At 36.1% G+C, this 21,127-nt stretch overlaps 1 protein-coding gene across 1 annotated transcript; it reads left to right on the top strand.

Annotated features, from left to right (window-relative positions):
* Positions 1–361: 361 nt before the first annotated feature.
* LOC117913110 (callose synthase 5) lies at positions 362–19,623 on the top strand. The gene is made up of 42 exons (XM_034828038.1): positions 362–657; positions 748–956; positions 1,116–1,216; positions 1,759–1,880; positions 2,295–2,391; positions 2,505–2,744; positions 2,848–2,940; positions 3,233–3,324; positions 3,453–3,579; positions 3,698–3,835; positions 3,925–4,001; positions 4,095–4,176; positions 4,323–4,448; positions 4,553–4,670; positions 6,067–6,398; positions 7,623–7,675; positions 7,782–7,842; positions 7,938–8,019; positions 8,106–8,155; positions 8,272–8,358; positions 9,292–9,414; positions 9,511–9,605; positions 9,702–9,786; positions 9,860–10,020; positions 10,826–10,949; positions 11,057–11,151; positions 11,284–11,407; positions 11,493–11,644; positions 12,120–12,229; positions 12,350–12,475; positions 12,548–12,616; positions 13,512–13,701; positions 13,806–13,917; positions 13,998–14,117; positions 14,209–14,324; positions 14,428–14,511; positions 14,935–15,047; positions 15,125–15,354; positions 16,365–17,162; positions 17,686–17,736; positions 17,867–18,052; positions 18,826–19,623. The coding sequence occupies exons 2-42, from the start codon at positions 773–775 to the stop codon at positions 19,054–19,056; spliced, it is 5,757 nt and encodes a 1,918-aa protein (XP_034683929.1). The 5' UTR covers positions 362–657; positions 748–772; the 3' UTR covers positions 19,057–19,623.
* The last annotated feature ends 1,504 nt before the right edge of the window (positions 19,624–21,127 follow it).

The following is a 21,127-nucleotide window of genomic DNA, read 5'->3' as shown; positions in this document are numbered from 1 at the left end:
TTTGATGATTGTTTTATAAAATAGTTATGATATTTTGTAAAATAAAAATCTGTTCGAGAACTTGAAATATTTTTAATATTTTTAAAGATAATTTTTATATTTATTACTTTATTTTTAATGAATTTATTTGTATACTTATTTTTTAAAAATGACAAAAAAATCATTAAGAGAGGTTAAATAATGAAATATTTGGAAAGTGGAAAGACAATTGCATGGGGTGGTTTTAGCGGGCGGTCGGAGGGGAAAAAGCAGTTGGCAAGAAATGATAAGAAGAAACAGAAGAGGGAGAGAGAGAAAAGAGACAGAGAGAAGAGAAAGGCGGAGGACCAATGAATTGAAGTGGAAGCGTTCAAATACATTCCACACTGTCTCCGTGAATCGTGTGCTTCCACTTCTTTCACCAACGCACCCTCTCACCACTTTACACCTTCCAGTTCAACCCCCTACCCAACACCCCTCTCCCACCTCTCCACCTCTCTCTCTTTCTCTCTCTCTCTCTCTCTCTCAGACTCAATCTTGTGTGCTAGAACTGTTCTTGTGGTTTATTAATATGGTGTGAGCTGGGTGTCGTGAAAGACTATGGTGTTTTTCTTGGAGTCTTGATCTGGATTTTTACTGAAGGCGATTTTTGCTGAAGGCGGCTCCCGAGATTGAAAGGTTTCTTGTTTATATCTGGATTGGAGATTGTTTTTTCTTTTGGTTGGTTTTGTGATGCTGGGTGTTGATCGGAGGCGTTTTTGTGGTTAGGTTGTGAGCTTGAGGTGGCAAGAGAATGTCATCCCTCGACTCGGGGCCACAGGGCCTGACAAGGCGGCCTTCCCGCAGCTCCGCCACCACCACCTTCTCCACCGAGGTCTTCGACCACGAGGTCGTCCCCTCTTCCCTCGGTTCCATCGTACCAATCCTCCGCGTCGCAACGGAGATCGAACCCGAGCGTCCGCGCGTCGCCTATCTCTGTCAGTCCACTACCTCGATTCTGTTTCTTCTTTTCCTCCATTTCTTGCTGAACATCGCGCATTAGGATTTCTTGGATGTGGTAATGGCCTATTCCACCTTGTTTCTACGTGGCTTTTGATTGTGTGTGTTTTTTTTTCTTCTCTGATTTGGATTGGAAGGTCGGTTCTATGCGTTCGAGAAGGCGGATCGCTTGGATCCGAACTCGAGCGGTCGTGGTGTCAGGCAGTTCAAGACAGGTCTCCTGCAGCGACTAGAGCGGGTAAGATTAGGTTTTCCGTCTTCGATATTATCACCTCTGTTTGGTTGCCGAGAAAGCGTCTAATGGGAAAAAAGGATGCACCGTTTTTCCCATCTTTAATTTTCCTCGATATTCTCAGCATCCAAACGGAGGCTACGCAGAGTCCAACCACAAAGACACAGTCAGTGCATCGTTGCATGATGATATTTCACAAGCGTCGAAAACGTGTTTAAAAGCTGATTCTATAAGCTACAGCCTATGTGAGCTTGACACGTGTTATTAAATGGTTGGTTCCTAATGTGTTAGAAAAATGCACTCTTTTTGAATTAGCATTAATTAATGACACAGCCCTCACTAATCCTAATTAGAGAAATGCGTATGAAATAAGCTTGAAGGAATGAGATAGTAGTCACCTGTGCCTCTGTAGTTGGCAGTTTGGCACTCTTGCTGAAAAATCTATGAGATGCGGAAATGTGTAGTTTTAAAATTTCAATTAGGTTTTATGAGAATCCTCAAGATCAAGAATGATCCCCTGATTGAATGAGAAAGTGGTTGGTGGTCAGGAAAATTCGTCGAGTCTGGCCTCTCGCGTTAAAAAGTCGGATGCGAGAGAAATCCAGAGCTTTTACCAGCAATACTATCAGAACTATGTTAGAGCACTGGACAAGGGGGAGCAGGCTGACAGGTATACCCTCTTCTTAATTATCCCTTTTTTTTCTAGTGAATGCATGGCATTGATAATCTCGATTTAGTATTGTGCAATAGAATTGGATTAAGAAAAAAGGGCGTTAAGGGCCTAGTATTGATATGTCCTGCCTTGGTCGTGGTATCACTATCAGAGCCTTGATTTACGGGTTTCTTGGGTTTCTGGGGTTTAAACCTCTTCAGCTCTTTCTCCATTCATTGAGCCCACTCACTGGGCGTGACGCCTGAGAGAGGCTGCATATATATTGTTGCCCATTAGCTAAGCGTTTAAGTTTTTGGGTTAATGCCGTAGTTTAACAAAGGGGGACAAATGTGGAGGCATAATTCGGTTACCACGTGACAACAAATGGAATGAATGTTTCCCATTGTAATACGATTTCCCGTTTTTGGACAGAGCCCAACTGGGCAAAGCTTACCAGACAGCAGGGGTGCTTTTTGAAGTGCTTTGTGCAGTTAATAAGACTGAGAAAGTTGAAGAAGTTGCTCCTGAGGTTAGTCCCATCTCGAAGACGTTTTTGTTTTTCTTTGTTTTCCAAAATTGGTATTATCCTAGAGTTTCTGTATGCCAATCCTTTTGCCTTTTGTTTTTGTATTCTGTGAGCAGATTATTGCGGCTGCCACAGATGTCCAAGAAAAGAAGGAAATCTATGCACCATATAACATTCTTCCTCTCGATTCTGCTGGGGCCACACAGTCTATCATGCAGCTTGAAGAGGTCAAGGCTGCTGTGGGTGCACTATGGAATACTCGTGGCTTGAACTGGCCTACTGAATTTGAGCGGCACAGGCAGAAAGCAGGAGATCTAGACCTTCTTGACTGGCTCAGGGCCATGTTTGGATTCCAGGCATGTGGTGTTTGCATGAAGGATGAGATGTTAATCATTTACTCTCTATATGAGCATGAAGAAATGATTCTATTGGCCTTTTGTTTTAATTTGGTGATTGCAGAGAGACAATGTCAGGAACCAGAGGGAGCATTTGATTTTGTTACTTGCCAATAATCATACAGCTTTGCATCCCAAGCCTGAGCCTCTTAATAAGGCATGCACAGACCTCTCCTTTGAAGTTGTAACATTTTTGCGCTTTTTCATCTCAAATACTGATGACAACAATAGCATCACTAAAGATTTAGATGCAAATAAATGGGTTATGTTTTTGCATGTTTAGGTAGTTACTTCTCACACCCTCGGGACAAATTTGTTAGATTCTCCTTGTTGATTTTTCCTCTCAAATATGTTATTGTAATGCATTCTGAATTCCATCTTTCTGGTAACTTCTCCTGTATATTTTTCTCAACACTTGGACAGTGGTTTAACCCCTTTCTCTCGTGCAGCTCGATGAGCGAGCTATTGATGCAATCATGGACAAGCTGTTTAAGAACTACAAAACGTGGTGCAAGTTTTTGGGACGTAAACACAGTCTACGGTGAGTTGTGTCCTACATTTGTTAGTGTTCTTGTGATGCATGATTGTGCTCTTATTTGCTGAATTGGAGCTTTTTATGTGTGATTTGAGATTTGTGATAATAAATTATACAAATGTTATTGCTAATAGTCTTCCTCAAGGGCAACAAGAAATTCAGCAACGAAAGATGCTTTACATGGGTCTGTATCTCCTAATCTGGGGTGAAGCAGCTAATGTGCGCTTCATGCCAGAATGCCTATGCTACATTTTTCATAATGTGAGTATTGTTCATTTATCTGGGTCTGTCTTCTCGGTGCCTGTTAACCTATTATGCGTTTCTGTGAAGCATCATTCTGTATTACTTGTTTACTAGCAATACCCCTATCTACATTCAGATGGCATATGAGCTCCATGGCTTGTTGGCTGGAAATGTCAGCATCGTTACTGGAGAAAACATTAAGCCTTCTTATGGTGGAGATGATGAGTCTTTCCTGCGGAAGGTTATAACGCCACTTTATCGTGTAATTGAAAAGGTATGTTAAGGGAAACATTAGATGTCTTCAATCTTTAAGTTTCTATTCTTGACATAATGTGGAGGTGGTTAATACTTATGATATTCCAGGAAGCGAAGAAGAGTAAACATGGAAAAGCTCCTCACTCATCTTGGTGCAACTATGATGATCTTAATGAGTATTTTTGGTGTGGAAAAATTTAATGGCAAATCTTCAATTCTATTGGATTGTTGATATCTTCATTTGTTTTAAAATTTGATTTTTTCCACATATCACTCAGGTCGTCTGATTGCTTCTCTCTGGGTTGGCCTATGCGCGATGATGGTGATTTCTTCAAATCAACGCGTGACATGGTGGCTCAGGTACTCTTAAATTCTAAGCAGAATCCCCTCTCACCACTCTTCTACTCAAGTTAGTTTGCTAGTTCACTGTTCGCATAATTGCAAGTTTCTCCCCCTTAATTCAAATTAGTCTATTGGTTCACGGCTTAACATAACTACTTTGCCAGGGAAGAAAGGGATCCAATAGAAAATCTGGAAGCACGGGTAAATCATATTTTGTTGAGACACGGACATTCTGGCACATCTTTCGAAGTTTTGATCGTTTATGGACCTTTTATATACTGGCTCTGCAGGTATTTAATTGCAGCAGAATATAAATACTAAGAGACACTATCTTTTCTCTTTACTTTTGGCTACATTTATTAATAATGAAATATTTGAAACTGTTTTATTGCAGGCAATGATAATTATTGCATGGCATGATAATCTTTCACTATCGGACATCTTTCGAACGGATATGCTGCATAACCTTTCCAGTATTTTCATCCCAGCATCCTTCCTTCGCTTCCTTCAAAGTATAATATTCTAACTTAGTTGCTACTATGCTCAAGTTGAAACATCAATAATGAAGCATTTTGAATCCAATAAATGTTGTTACAGTTGATGCTAGATATAATAAATCCAAAGATTTTAAGTAGCATGACTTCTAGTACAATGCATTCTTTGTTAAAATTCCTTCAATATTTTATGTTTGAATAACATAATAATGAAGCAAAAAATTTAATATAGTCATAATTTAAATCACACAGATTCCTATGTGTTGATGAAACGAGCAAAAAGGAGGAAAAAATTGAATAAAAAAACTTGGTTGAGTTCTGCTATAAAATTTAATAAATGAATATATACTGTCATATTTCAACTTGTGTTCAAATGCTAGTTCCTTAAATGATTGATGCAGTATCATGTGGTGGAACAGATATTAGTTTATCTGTGATTATGTCTTAGAAAATTTTCTTTCAATGTTTTGGCATCATTTCTTTTTATATTTATAGACAAATTATAAAAAGGGGCAAATCTTGAAAATTTTCTGAAAGCCTTGTAAAACTGAATATTTTGGTTTATTGGATACACATTTGGTTTAAACATATAATGACTATAGAGATTTTGTTTGTTTAAAGAAATTATGTAGAAAAAGATATCAAGGAATTTCAAGTTTATAATTTAAATTAATTACTGGAAGTATGTTCAGAATTACACCCCATTTGTTTTTTTTTTTTTTTTTTTTTTTTCCAGGAGTATTCAATTTAAAGGTCCATGTCTTCATTTTCAAAAAGCAGATTGCTTTACTATTGACTTGTTTTTGTGTATCTTGTTGTGATTTGCACATTCAGTGATTACTGAATTGTTGGGGAGCCTATTTTGGGGTGGTCTAATAAAAAATGACTCTTCCTTGAAGCAGAGTGGGCATCCAAAGATTATCCCTTAAACCTCCTCCTCTTGTTGGTTGTGATAGTGCCATTAAAATATCTTGTTTCTTTGCAAATTTATGTACTGTTGGAAACTTGACTACACATATGCACCCGCTTATCACCTATGAATTTATTTTTTATTATAGGATTTTTATTCTTGACAAAGCAAAGAAAGATGAAAAGTTTTGTTAGTTGGCTTGAGAATCTACATAGTTATGACTGGAAAATTTAAATATGTTTGAATTTCTTAAATCATTTCATCAGGAATGTCCTGGAGTCATAGCTTGCTTCTTTTCTTTCAGATATGTAGGATATATTTAGTTGTCTGAAGAATGCCACTTAGTGATTATGCTGAAAAAGGAAAAGGTGCCATTTAGTGATAATGCTGAAAAAAGAAAAAGCTACCATTTTTGTGGATCTTCATTTTCAGATTAAGCATTGAGTTTGAAGTATTGAGGAAATGTTCTTATTGGTTCTTCTTATTTCTGTCTTTATAATTTAGGTATTTTGGACCTTATTCTGAACTTCCCGGGCTATCATAGGTGGAAATTCACTGATGTGCTGAGAAACATTCTCAAGATGGTTGTTAGTCTTGCATGGGCTGTCATTCTTCCACTGTTCTATGTGCATTCCTTTGTGGCCCCTAACAAAATTAGAGATGTGCTGTCACGGCTTCATGAAATAAAGGGCATTCCTACTTTATATGTTGTGGCTGTGTTTTTATATTTGCTTCCAAATTTACTGGCAGCAGTGTTGTTTATTTTTCCAATGCTCCGACGTTGGATTGAGAACTCAGACTGGCATATCATAAGGTTTCTTTTGTGGTGGTCACAGGTATATATCCATGTTTCTCTGGGTTACTTTTCTATTTTTCATCTATTTATATATCATTTTTATCTATCGAAGGTCTGATTGTTTAACTGTTAGAGAATTGTGGTTTGGTTTGTTTAATTAAAATATGGAATCAAAGCATACCAAGACCCTATGAGTGAAAATTAATATTATTTTCTAAGAAGCATCTCTGACCGAATTATGTACATAATTGAGCAGCAGTTCATGTGCAGAGTTATCTTCCAGTTATTAAATTCTGGGGCTTTATATAGTATGCAGTCTTGAACTCAAACATCTGATATAGGAAGGACTTAAAGATTTTCCTTTAGCTACCAGACCTTGTTCTTAGTAAGAAATTTTCTCACATGAGAAGCTCATTTATATAAATGATTTAGTAATTGAAGAATTTATGCAATATTGAGTTGCAAAGTTGCTAGTAATTTCCACTTGCTTGCTGCAGTCATGGATATAGAAATTGCATAACGAACTAAAATGTCTATTCAATGAAATTGAAGTGGTTTCTGGCTAGAACTGCAAGCCTCTCTCATGGTTATGAAATGGAGCTTCCAATTTGCTCTTCATTGCATCAAGTATTTATTCTTAACTGATTCAGGTTTCACAACATTCTATATACTAATAATTTTTTAATGAAACCAACCTGGTGCCATGATTTACAAGTAATAGTCTTTTTCTTTACTATTTAATGATGTTTGCAAGATTTATTTTATATTACTAATATAAGAATGTAGGTTTTCAATAGATAAATACATGCAGATTTGTTAGATGGCCATTTTAGGGAAATTGAGCATAATAAATTAACCGGTTGTATCAATAAAAAGGTTAGCTTTGCAGTTATTCCTTTGATGTCAAAAGATATTGAGTATATGGATCTTTGTTAATCTTCAGTGGGGCTTTAGTAGAATGTGCTTACAATTTACAATTGATATTCACAGGATTAGATGAATGCATGAAATGGAGCCTGCATCATAACTTTTGTAAAAGTATTTTCTAGTACTTAATAAAATGTGTATACTTTATATGTTAAATTATTAGAGAGCCTAATATTTTTTGAAACAGACAATCATTTATTAACACTTTGTGGTACTTCCTCGCATAACATTTTCAGGATTATAACCACTGCCTGGTTCTGTGCTCTCATATTTCATTTTCTTAAGGTATAAACATGTATAGCTTCATCTCATAAATGAATCTGTTTCTTTTCTACAGCCCAGGATTTATGTTGGAAGGGGGATGCATGAAAGTCAATTTGCACTTCTAAAGTGAGTTTAATAAAGAATTCTTCTTTTCTTGGATCTGGATTGATAAATTATTGGGGTTTAATTGGTTGAGGTTTGCTTCTCCACTTAAATATATTTTCTGTTTTAGGTATACTATATTTTGGGCTCTACTTCTGTGTTCCAAATTTGCATTTAGCTATTTTATTCAGGTAATTGTCAGATCTTTTATTGTTATGGTTCATAGAGAATAGAGATATGTGAGGCAGGTGGGTTCTCTTTAATCCATTATGTATTGTTTCTCCAGATAAAACCTTTGGTGAAGCCAACAAAATCTATAATGCGTATCAACCTTGTTCATTATGCTTGGCATGAATTTTTCCCTCAAGGTATTCATCTGTTATTGGTCATTGTTGTTGTTGGCTTCCTTTTTATTTGTTTGTGGTTTGATGTTGACATAACTCTGTCGATGCAGCTAAAAAAAACTATGGTGCAGTTGTCTCTCTCTGGGCACCAGTTGTTTTGGTGTGTCTTATCATTTCCTTTTTAATTTCAAACATTCATTACTTGGCTCAGCTTCTGTTTGATTCATATCTTGTCCATGGTGAAGTATCTCATGTGATTTTCCAAGTTTTATGCAGGTTTATTTTATGGACACTCAAATTTGGTATGCTATTTACTCAACCTTGTATGGTGGTATTGTTGGGGCCTTTGATCGTCTTGGAGAGGTAGTCTTTTTGAATGTTGTTTCCTATATTCTTTTATGACTCTTTATCAACTGTTCTCAGCCCATACAGGCAGGTATTCTTTTAGTTTATTTGGAATGGATTGTTTGCCTGCCATTGTCACTTGTGAAAACATGAGTCACAGTTGCTGGGGCTGGAGTGATATAAGTTTAAAATCCTACTTGAGATGGTGTTAGATGGGAAATGACATCTTTGGGATCTATTAAGAGATCGTATTCTTGTATTAGATCCAAGGTTATCATAATCAATTTCTGATTGTTAAAATCTTTCATTTTTTTTATTCCTATCCAATATAGTTTCCCTTTCCATCTCTAATGTCAGAATTGTCATAGACTTGCTATAGAATCGTTAGACATGGGAATTGGTTCATATTCAAGCATATTATTAATTACTTTTATGGCGAAGTATTTGCTTGAGCCATTAGGTTGGCTTTCCGAGGAAAGGATGGGTTATGAATATCATTTCATTTTATTTAAATTTAAAAACAAAAATTTTAGATTTGTGTGTTTTTAACAAACTCAGCTGGGCTCACTTTTATTTATCCTTGTGGGCCTCTTGCACACTCACCTTTAGGGGTGTTCTACTCATTGTTATTCAACTCAGCTGGTACTTGGTTTGGAATTCAAAAGAGGTGGATATTATGAGAGAGTTTTGAGTCTTGAGGAGATTTGAGGTTGTCTATATGTATAGTCTTCCTTGTACAGCATAGGTATTTATTCTTTTGTGTGGTTTTTGTAGTAAGAGGGGAGGACCTCTCATCCTTCTCTTGTACTTTTTCCCTTTCTAATATATATCTTGTTTCCGACCAAAAAAAAAGGGTAAATAATGTAATTTGCATGACATTGACACTTTGACTAGTTGATGCTTGTGATGATTTTAATACATTAACAGTGTTGCTAGCTGTATTTATTGCAGATACGAACTCTAGGGATGCTAAGGTCTCGGTTCCAGTCTCTACCTGGTGCTTTCAACACATGTTTGGTGCCCTCTGATAAGACAAAGAAAAGGGGATTTTCTTTATCAAAACGTTTTGCTGAGGTTGAATCTCTTGTTCCTAAAAAATTAATATTTAAGCACATTCTAAGATGAGGAGAAACTTTTGGATATAATAATTTTGTCTTTATATCTGAACAGGTTCCAGCAAGCAGGAGAAGTGAAGCTGCAAAATTCGCTCAGATATGGAATGAAGTGATATGTTCTTTCCGTGAAGAAGACCTCATAAGTGACGGGCAAGGCCTCCATTGGGTTGAATGGTTTTTCTGTTCAGCCTATTAATTTTTTTTGTTTATTATGCTGAAATTAAACTGGGTGTTGTTTTGATCCAGGGAGATGGATATGTTGTTAGTTCCTTATTCATCAGATCCTAGCCTGAAAATAATTCAATGGCCACCATTTTTACTTGCTAGCAAGGTCGGCACAGTCCTCTTAAAATTTCTGATATTTGTTACTTTCTTCTCCTGTAACGTTTCAATCACCTTTGCAGATCCCTATAGCACTGGACATGGCTGCTCAATTTCGATCCAGGGATGCTGATCTTTGGAAGCGTATATGTGCGGATGAATATATGAAATGTGCTGTGATTGAATGCTATGAATCTTTCAAATATCTCCTGAACATTTTGGTTGTTGGAGAAAATGAGAAAAGGTTGTCTTTGGTACTTTTCTCTGCAAGCAATTTGCTAGCATGAAGTGTTGTTCATTATTTGATCCTTCTAGTAAGACATGTCTTCCATAAGATTTGTTTCCTAGATTAATACCAAGAGTTGAAGAAATTCTGATTTTCAAGTGTATCTCATTTTTGGTCTATGTCATCCTTTAAATGCTCAACTTAGTGGCATCCTTAGAGCCATGGTTCAGCTTATAATCCCAATATATGTTTATAGTTTTTCAGATGTATATTCTTTTTATACCTAAGTTGGTAAAAGAAATATAATGTATCATAAAGGTTTCTAAATTTTTTGCCTCTCTGGCCATGTTAGATGGCCTGGATGCACTTGTTTGCTTGTTATTGTTAGTCTGATATGCATTCTTGATTTGTTACCCAATAGCTTAAGCTTTTGGGTCAATTGGTGGATTAACATAGTATTAGAGCTCTGGTTTGCTAGGGGTCCCAACGTTTGAGTTTCTATTGTATATTCCCTCATTTATTTCTTTGTGATCCATGGCTGGCCAAGCTTTTAGGTCAGTTGGTGGCTTAACAGTTACAACATAATCGTGTTTTTTTGAAGTTGAATTGCTTGGTCACTGACAGCCATAGTTTATCTCCTCCTTGAGTACAATCTGATGCTTGAACCAGATATTCTGAAGAGTAGCATTGCATCCTGCAGGATTAGAACTTGAAAAGAAGATTTTCTTTATTATGTCTATTTCATATTGATTCATATAAATACTGTCATTTTCATTCTCTTGTTCAGGTATTAGTATTTTTAATTCTTTCTTTTATGTTACAGGATGATTGGCATCATTATTAAAGAAATTGAAAGCAACATTTCAAAGAACACGTTTCTTGCAAATTTTAGAATGAGTCCTTTGCCTACTCTTTGCAAGAAATTTGTGGAACTTGTGGAGATCTTGGTGTGTTGTGTTTCAAAAAATGCTATTCTTTTCTGCTTTATATATTAATAAATATAAACATCTTCATTATTATGTATAGATGCTTACCATGTTCTTTTATTTTATAGAAAGATGGTGACCCGTCCAAGCGAGACACTGTGGTGCTATTGCTACAAGACATGTTAGAAGTAGTAACCCGTGATATGATGGTGAATGAGATTCGGTTGGTGAACTGGCTTTGATATAATTGGATTACAGTTATTCTTTTGATTTGCATTTAGAATTTTATCTGGACAAAGTCTTTATATCATTGCATCTTTACAATGCTTGCGTTTTCATATGTAATATTTGTCAGTGAATTGGCGGAACTTGGTCATGGTAACAAGGATTCTATCTCTAGAAACCAACTTTTTGCTGGTACCAACCCAAAACCAGCTATAATATTCCCTCCTATCGTTACAGCCCAATGGGAAGAACAGGTAAAATAATTTAAACCAGTCTATATTTCTTGAACCCTTGTTTTCCCTAATAGATTATATATTGGTTTGCTTATTATTGTTTCAGATTAGACGTCTCTATCTCCTCTTGACGGTAAAAGAATCAGCCAGTGATGTTCCAACAAACCTTGAAGCAAGAAGAAGAGTTGCATTCTTTGCTAATTCATTGTTCATGGATATGCCCCGAGCTCCTCGAGTCCGTAAAATGCTTTCATTCAGGTCTGTATCATGTTTCCTTTGTATGGGCATATAATATATGTTGATTTGGTAAGACTACGTTTTCTAAGACAATGGGTTGTCAGAAATGCTTCTTTCTTCATGGATATGCCCGCTTGTTAAATTACTCTGAGCTCAATCATCTTCTCCATCCTGCACATATTCAAGAATAATGGAGCACCTAAAGATTGCATGAGCTAAGGAAAAGATCTATGTATAGCTAGTTATGGTTGATGCTTCTGTTGCTTTTTATTAATTTTCTTCTTCTTTTTTTTTTTTTTTTTTAATTAAAAAATGGTAGCATATAGTGCTATCATATCCATCATAAATCTGTAAAAGCCACCTAGAATTACTTATTGATTTAGAACAAAACTTGTCCAGTTATGTTGTTGGCCACATCCTGGTGCTGTTAATTTTTTCAGCTATTGTAATTCTTCACTTGTCACATCTTTATAAACATTTTGCTTGCCATTGGCAGTGTCATGACTCCATATTATAGTGAGGAGACCGTCTATTCTAAAAGTGACCTTGAGATGGAGAATGAAGATGGTGTATCAATCATATACTACCTACAAAAAATCTTCCCAGGTTTCAAATATAATAAACTTCTGAAGCAGCACTCTGATTCACATATGATGAACTCTTGTTTTAAATGGCTTCAATATGGTTGCTATTACTGATTTGTCAGATATATTGTAACTTTCTTAGATGAATGGAATAACTTCATGGAGCGGCTGAATTGTAAAAAAGAGAGTGAGGTCTGGGAAAATGAAGAGAACATTTTGCATCTACGTCATTGGGTGTCCTTAAGAGGACAGACCCTCTGTAGAACAGGTAGATTCTTAATTATCACCTTCAGGCTTGTCTTTCACATTTGTCTCTTATTAATACATATTGTTTTTGCAGTTAGAGGGATGATGTATTACCGAAGGGCACTGAGGCTTCAGGCCTTTCTTGACATGGCTTCTGAAAAAGGTTAGAGAGTAGGAAAACTTTTTCTGACAATATTAGAATGTCTGACATGTGAGAGGGGGGAATCATCATTTTTTCTACTCCTTGCGCCTTTGGGTTTTGTTTATTTTTTCTTTTCTTATAATAAACAAATGAATAGAGATAAGATGAGTACCAAAAGAAATACAAAGTCTTTCAATGAAAGATTCAACTTGTTAATACCAAGTACGAAGCATCTCTGTGATTCCATGCACCCTAATTCAAGATCCTAAGCTTCCCATAAATTCAGCAACAGGTATAAGAGAAAAATTTGATTGAGATGTTTTGCAGTTAAAGCCTAATCAAATTATTATAAGACAAATAAGCTGGACGGTATCTTGCAACCAAAATCTAGAAATGTGCCTACTTGTCTGAAACAATTAAATAATAGGTGTATTCTTTAAGAAACAGAAAATCAGGGCCTCTGGTTTCAAGGAGAGAACTGGGCTTTTAGTGAGGGAACTCACAGCAATCAACATATTTTATTATCATGAGGTTACTGTTTCCATTAATCTGTGCAATCATAAAATCCCTTTACTGTCTCTTGTATAAGGAGAGAACCATTTTTTTTTTCTTCCTCTTATCTTAGTTTAACCAAACATAGCAAATTAATTAGTAGCTTAAGAGATTCTAGAGAGTGAAAACAAAATTAGGTTTATGATTTGATGTCAAACATCTAAGGTAAACAGCTTTGACCTGTGGTTTCTAAAGAAGTATAGCATGTATTGGCATATAACTTTTTAGTGTTTTCAACCTGTGGTGTCTGCCTTGTGTATATGTATGCTTTTAAATCTACATCACTGAGGTTATGCTTTGTGGTGTCCACTGAGTTATTTTTGGAGGTATTGGTTCCTGACACGTTATGTTGTGAACTGATCAGAGATTCTGGAAGGCTACAAAGCTTTTACAGTTCCATCAGAAGAAGATAAGAAAAGTCAGAGATCCACATATGCCCAATTAGAGGCTGTTGCCGACATGAAATTCACATATGTGGCTACCTGTCAGAACTATGGGAATCAGAAGCGGAGTGGAGATCGCCGTGCCACAGACATTCTGAATTTGATGGTTAAGTATGTTGTCCATCTAGTGAAGTTCTCCTGCAACCAACTTCGTTGAAAATTTTCTTCTATAAGTTCCATTTATTTGAGAACCTGATTCTGGTGGTTTTCTACAGCAATCCAGCTCTCCGAGTAGCATACATTGATGAAGTTGAAGAAGGAGAAAATGGAAAGGTACAGAAAGTATATTACTCGGTCTTGGTTAAAGCTGTTGATACACTTGATCAGGTAATTATCCTTAAAACCATAACAAAACCACCTTGTTCACTTACCATGAATGCTGATTGCCTCTGTTTCCTATCCTATAGGAAATCTACCGTATAAAATTGCCGGGCTCGGCAAAAGTAGGAGAAGGGAAGCCTGAAAATCAGAACCATGCTATAGTTTTTACACGAGGTGAAGCTCTTCAGACCATTGACATGAATCAGGTAAAATTCTAGAAATGTGAATAACATTAAAGTTATACTATGGATGTTTCAGGCAATTGGTCATGATTCACCATGCCTACTTTTGTTATAGGACAATTACTTGGAAGAAGCTTTTAAAATGCGTAACCTTCTGGAAGAATTTAAGGAGGATCATGGAGTGCGTCCACCTTCAATTCTAGGTGTTCGTGAGCATATCTTTACTGGAAGGTTGGATGGCCATTTCCTGTTTTGGAACTATGAGCTGTTTTTTTGGAAGTAAGATCCTGTTTTTTTCTATTATTTCTGACATTTTAGTACATCATCACTGCAGTGTGTCTTCTTTGGCTTGGTTCATGTCGAATCAAGAAACAAGCTTTGTCACCATTGGACAAAGAGTGCTTGCAAGACCTTTGAAGTACGTTTTTCTTCTGTATTTACCTTCTCATGTTATACAATTGGTAATCATTTCAAGAAAGTTATGTGATGGCAGCATTGATGTTACCCACAAAAAATAAATGGAATAAGATTATACAATCATTGTGTGATGGTACACTTATATTGAAGATTGTTGATGTACGACCAGAATCATATAAAAACTTTTGGAAACCCTTTAACATGTGTCTTATTATTCCAACAAAAAGATCTGTGCTCCCTGCTGCATCATTTTGATTTCACCGCTAAATCCTCCTCAATCTCTGCAGATGAGTTTTAACAGCCTATAATACCTGCCTTAGAAGGAGACTGATATATTCTTTGCTTTCCTTCATATGAAACCATTTAATTTTATCCGGGTCACAGAATTTTATTTGTTTCTCAAAGTTGTATTGGTTGGTTTTAGGGTTCGATTCCACTATGGTCATCCTGATGTGTTTGATAGACTTTTCCACATTACTCGTGGTGGAATTAGCAAGGCTTCTGCGGGCATTAATTTGAGCGAGGACATCTTTGCTGGTAGCATTCTCAATGCATCCCCCGTCTTAGAGGAATGTAATTTAGTTTACTTATTGATGACTGTTTTTCCTCCATAGGTTTCAATTCAACACTAAGGCGTGGGAATGTTACTCACCATGAATATATTCAAGTGGGGAAGGGACGTGATGTTGGGCTCAATCAAATCTCACTGTTTGAAGCAAAAGTGGCCTGTGGCAATGGGGAGCAGACACTCAGTCGAGATGTCTATCGATTAGGTCACCGTTTCGACTTTTTCCGCATGCTATCATGTTATTTTACAACAGTGGGATTTTACGTCAGCTCAATGGTAACTCCTGTTTACAAACACATTATAATCTGGAAGAAAATTGGACATCTGCTCTGAATATTTGAATTAGAAGCCAAATTATGTTATAGGTTACATTTTTTTTTTTTTTTACTAAATTAGTATACATATAAGCCCAAATAAACACTTAATACTTTTGAGCTAGGTTGCAAAAACTCGCACCTCTTGGATAGAATTCTTAATTTTGCATATGTTTGCCACTCTAGTTGCTTTGGATATGCTGGCTGTAAGGGTAACCATGGAACAATTTATAAAAATTGTACTTCAAAGGGAACCGACGACAACAGCAAGGGTTTAAATTGGAAACACAGTGTAACAACACTGGGATTTAAACTTGTAACTATAAAGCTGTCTCTTTCCTTATTAATATGTGCACATTCTTGATTTAGGCTGTTCTTTTAGTTTGTTTATATCTTAGATTTACAATTATTATGTTCGTATAATTTGGATGTGGTCATGCCATTTTGAATTTTATGTACTGGTCTGCATTGAAGTCCATGAAGCATCTTTTAGAAGTATCTTATGAACTGAAGGAAGACTGTATGAAATAGTTCATCGCTGTCCATTCCCACTTACTGTCTGGCACTTGAAAAGATATGCTTGCAAATTCAAGATACATGGACTGTTAGCACATTTGCAATTCATTTCTTCTCTTTTCCCTGTTTCAAAGAGGCGACTGAGGGATTTTTAGAACCCAAACAAATATTTATTTAGATAGCATTTTTGCCTCTATGAGCAACCACCATTTAATTTTGAACCACTTCTCTAACTGAAAATTTGATTTCTGTAGGTTTGCATGAAACCCTCATTAGTACTACCCTCCATTTTCTAGAAATTTTTTTAGGAGTTTGGACAGAGGGGGTGTCTTTCCTCCCCTGTATGATATGCTATGCAGAACACTATGGACAGATTATGAGAAAGTTTACCAATTTTGTTTGGCATAACTTCTCTTCCACTTCTTCAACTCACACAAACTCCTTTCTGCTTTCCAGATTGTTGTCATTACTGTCTATGTTTTCTTGTACGGCAAACTGTACCTATCACTGAGTGGATTAGAGGAGGCAATAATTAAGTTTGCTAGGTCTAAAGGAGATCATGCTCTGAGAACAGTTATGGCTTCACAATCCCTTGTTCAAATAGGTCTTCTGATGGCTTTGCCCATGCTCATGGAGATTGGACTTGAAAGGGGCTTCAGAACTGCATTAGGTGACATGATTATCATGCAGCTTCAGCTGGCCTCCGTCTTCTTCACCTTCTCACTTGGAACGAAGGTGCATTATTTTGGGCGCACAGTCTTACATGGTGGGGCTAAGTACAGAGCCACTGGCCGTGGTTTTGTTGTACGGCATGAGAAGTTTGCAGAGAACTATAGAATGTACTCAAGAAGCCATTTCGTGAAAGGAATGGAGCTGATGATATTGCTTATAGCATATGAGGTTTATGGGTCAGCAGCTAGTGATCCTGCTACTTATATTCTCTTCACGTGCTCAATGTGGTTCCTTGTGGCTTCTTGGTTGTTTGCTCCTTTTCTTTTTAACCCTTCAGGATTTGAATGGCAGAAGATAGTGGATGATTGGGATGATTGGTCAAAGTGGATGAACAGCCGAGGGGGTATTGGTGTTCCGGCAAACAAGAGCTGGGAGTCCTGGTGGGAGGAGGAGCAGGAGCATCTTCAGTACACTGGATTTCTAGGACGGTTCTGGGAGATTGTTCTTTCTCTGCGCTTCTTTATCTATCAGTATGGAATTGTTTATCATCTACATGTGGCCAATGGTGATAAAAGCATTGTTGTAAGTATATCACCTATATATTGGCATATTGGGTTTTATTGGTTTTATATGCTGTCCAAGAAAACTTTCAACCGACTTTCAGAAATTTCACAATTTCAGTTTGATTATCAACCATTTAAAAATTTTGTCCTTCCTGGTTTATCATTGAAATAGTTGTGATCTTTTTTTGACTTTTTTTTTTTTAAAAAATAATTGATATTGCTATTGAATCAAAATTAAACCCTTATGTTGCCAATTAAGATCTATGGGTGCACAAAAAGGATGCACACAACTATCTGTTACTTGTCAGGTCGAGATTGTAACAGCAGGGTGATTGCAGTAGCCTAATAAATAATCTCTGATATGATGACTACTCAGTCATGATAGAGTTCCTTTATGGTGCTGTGCGCTTTGACTAGGCTAAGATGTTAAAAAGTTAATTGCTTTAACACAGATTGCAAGATTATTGAGCTTGTTTATTGTGATGATTAAGATGTAATTAATACAGTAATAATGTTTTTGTCTAATTTCCCTATCATTTCAGGTTTATGGTCTTTCATGGCTGGTCATTGCTGCTGTGATTATCATCTTGAAGGTCAGTACTCACATCCCAAACGGCGAACCTGTGTGATAAAGATTATCCTGAACGAGAAGACTCTGATTCATTGATTTCTGGTCATCTTTCTATAATTTATTTCATTAATTTATGCATCCTGCAACTGCAGATTGTGTCCATGGGTAGGAAGAAGTTCAGTGCAGATTTCCAACTGATGTTCAGGCTTTTGAAGCTGATCCTGTTCATTGGGTTCATAGGCACCCTGGTGATACTATTTGTATTCCTGAGTCTCACAGTAGGAGACATCTTTGCCAGCCTACTGGCCTTCATACCAACTGGATGGGCACTTCTTGGGGTACATTTCTCATGCTCTATGTTTCATTTTGCATATTGCATGATTATTCAAAGAAACTGCATTTAAGCAACACTGCTAAACTTTGTATTATGGTATATGCAGCATATTTGCATTCATATGCATTGTTTTGATTTTGAAAATATCTTTTATGAACTTTTTAAACTTTGCTTTGATTTTTCACCATTTTGTAATTAATAGATATCTCTGAATCTTGAGATTTCTTTTTGATGAAATGTTATATTCCATTCAATTAAAAAAAGAGTAAAATTCATGTGACAGGGTTCTTTTTCAGTTATAGATTTTTCCATGATGACTGTTGATCTATCAATTTGCCAAAAAGCTTAAGCTTGTGGGACTTGGGTTTACAATGTATAACATGACCTTTAACACCCTCCCACACTTGTGGCCCCATACCCACACTTGGAGAGATACATAAGCCCATAGGCAAACAAACACAATTAGTCTCTTTTAAGCTTAATAAATTGAGAAAATAAACATGCGGTGATGTGGTTCAAACACTAGACCTCCCGCTAAATGAGGTCTGATACCATATCATGTTGGATATGGGAAATAAGAGTGTCTCATTCGTCAAGGACCGTACAAAGCAAAATAACTAAACTAGCCCTTATCCAATAACAATACTAATATCTCTTTAACAGACTTCAAAAAATAACTACCCTTTTTTTTTAAAAAATTTTTTATTGTTAGATTCAGCTGCAATTTCGGTGTTATTTTCTACTGTTTTATACTCTAAATATGCTGTTGCATGACAGATATCACAAGCATTGAGGCCAGCAGTGAAGGCCTTAGGAATGTGGGGGTCTGTAAAAGCTCTAGGACGAGGATACGAATACATGATGGGGCTGTCGATCTTTGCACCAGTGGCTATCCTGGCATGGTTCCCATTTGTCTCAGAGTTCCAAACCAGGTTGTTATTCAACCAAGCATTCAGCAGAGGACTTCAGATCCAACGTATCCTTGCTGGTGGGAAGAAGAACAAATGAAACTAGCAGAGTGAGGCTGTGATGATAGAGCCCAGCAAGAAGAGACAAAAAGTGACTGATTAAAGGAGACACAGAGAGACATTGAAGCCAAATGACAGAGATGGAGAATGCATACTGTGATATATGTGCTCAAATAGGTGTTTTCTCTCTACCTCCTGTTTCTTCTGCTTCTGCTTGGAACCCTCCTTGTAATGTGTGGGGAAAAAAATACCAGTTGCTTGTCTGTGAAGTCACTTAGAGCAGCCAATAAATGCTTCAGTACCATGTTTTCACTACGCTCATAGGGCAAACCTGCCTGCTATTGAAATCCCCTCTGCAAAGTCCCTAACACATTCACCAACAATAATAGATTATAAGAGAGTTTAAAACGATTGCGGAGTCTCAATTCAAGGCAGCTGCAGATTGGCAATGCCCAGGGTCAGGGTCCTACTCCAACCCCAACTACCTATCTACTTGGGTATATGCATTCTATGTTGATGTATAAATCTTGCAAGATGTCCCAGTAGAACTCATGATTCAAGTTTAGAAAGTTCATAATTTCAATAAATACTTTTTTTTTAGTGACCATTTCATTTTTATATATCAAGAACATTTTACAAACACCTTTAGGATTTTAAAAAGATTATATTTTCTTTAAAAAGGGTTTGTATTTCACTTTTTTTTTTCTCTTAAAGAGAGGTTAGGAGATGTTTGATAGAATTGGCAATTAAGAAATGACAAAAGCTTTATTACAAACCATATTTATTAAATCTTTAAGTATTGAATTTGTAGAGGGAAATTCTAAGGCCCTCATGGAAAGTTAGGGGCATAGTTATAATTTTAGAAATTGATAGAATGATTATGGATTTTAAACAAATTGCTTTGAATATTTGGAATGTTAATTATGATTTGGCCCTTAGTTTCAGCTTTTGAGTTCTCTTTTTAGTCTAAATGAACTGAAGGAAAAGGAAGGGAATGGGAGGGGCAAGGAAAACTGTTGAGGCTAAAATTTGGGTTTGACAGATGTAGGTGGATGTGAAGAAGATCAACAAGATGCATTCACTCTTTATCCTTTTACAACAGTCGCTATTTTTTTTTTTTAAAAGAAAAGAAATTGGGTATGTGAAAATATAGTTCTTGATTTTTAAGCTCATGGACTTATCTACTGGCACAATATATTTTGGAATTCTTGAGCTAGAAAGTAAAGTTTATGAAAGTGAAAAAATGATATTTATTCTTGCATCATATCATGATTTCTTGTTTAAGTTTTGAACTTACCCATTCTATTATACCATTCTTTCAAACATGGGAAAACTGGAAATAGGGTGTTGAATACACTTTTCAAGTTCTTTTCTAAGTTCATCATGAGAATCAATAACATTTCCTAACCCATTTCTTAGCATATGAAAAAAGAAAACAATTCAGTACCTCATATGATCTGATTCTTAAGACTTGCTTTTATTCAGGTTGTTGTTGTTTCTTTGTTGGATAGACTTGCAACAATGTGACACAAGGGGTACTAGATCTGTTACCTTCTATATGAAGGTTTGGACATGCAATAGGTCAAAAGCTGTCCTAAAATAAGCACTAGTTTTTACAAGTTAGGGGGCAGTGTTGACAGATCAATTAAGAATCCTTGTATGATAGAGAAGTCAAAGTTTGATTATTAGCTTATTTTCAAATTTAGAAAATTTCCTATTTTTCCATGTAATTCCGATTCTTTCATTCCTTTAGTTTGTTATTTTTCTATTATTTGTAGGCACCCATAAAGATGGTATATATTTATTATTCAAAATACATTAATACATATTGATAGAAGAAGTTTCGGTTTACAAGAAGAACCTAGATTGAATGTTCCATTAAGTTATTAAAAAATTTTCTATTTCTAGTTGTGAATGAAATTATTAATATGATAACCATTCTTATTTTTACAGCACAAGAGTCTTGATCTTTATTTTCACGAAGAAAACATAAATCTTCAAAAGAAGACTTGTTTGGAGAGAAAAGAATTGTATTCTACTTTTTTTTTTTCGAAGAGAGTATATTAGCAGTTTTTGGATAGTTATAAAACTTTCGGAATCTATTATCTCTA

Source organism: Vitis riparia, chromosome 4 (genome assembly GCF_004353265.1).
Source record: "Vitis riparia cultivar Riparia Gloire de Montpellier isolate 1030 chromosome 4, EGFV_Vit.rip_1.0, whole genome shotgun sequence".
Taxonomy (NCBI): domain Eukaryota; kingdom Viridiplantae; phylum Streptophyta; class Magnoliopsida; order Vitales; family Vitaceae; genus Vitis; species Vitis riparia.
The sequence above is the reverse complement of the archived record's forward strand: the minus strand, read 5'-3'. Positions and strand labels throughout refer to the sequence as shown.

Coding starts and splice junctions, on each gene's coding strand:
- LOC117913110 (XM_034828038.1), top strand. CDS start 773: ATGTCATCCCTCGACTCGGGGCCACAGGGCCTGACAAGGCGGCCTTCC. Junction 7,676..7,781: donor AGTCAATTTGCACTTCTAAA/GTGAGTTTAATA, acceptor TTTCTGTTTTAG/GTATACTATATTTTGGGCTC. Junction 12,230..12,349: donor CCTACAAAAAATCTTCCCAG/GTTTCAAATATA, acceptor TAACTTTCTTAG/ATGAATGGAATAACTTCATG.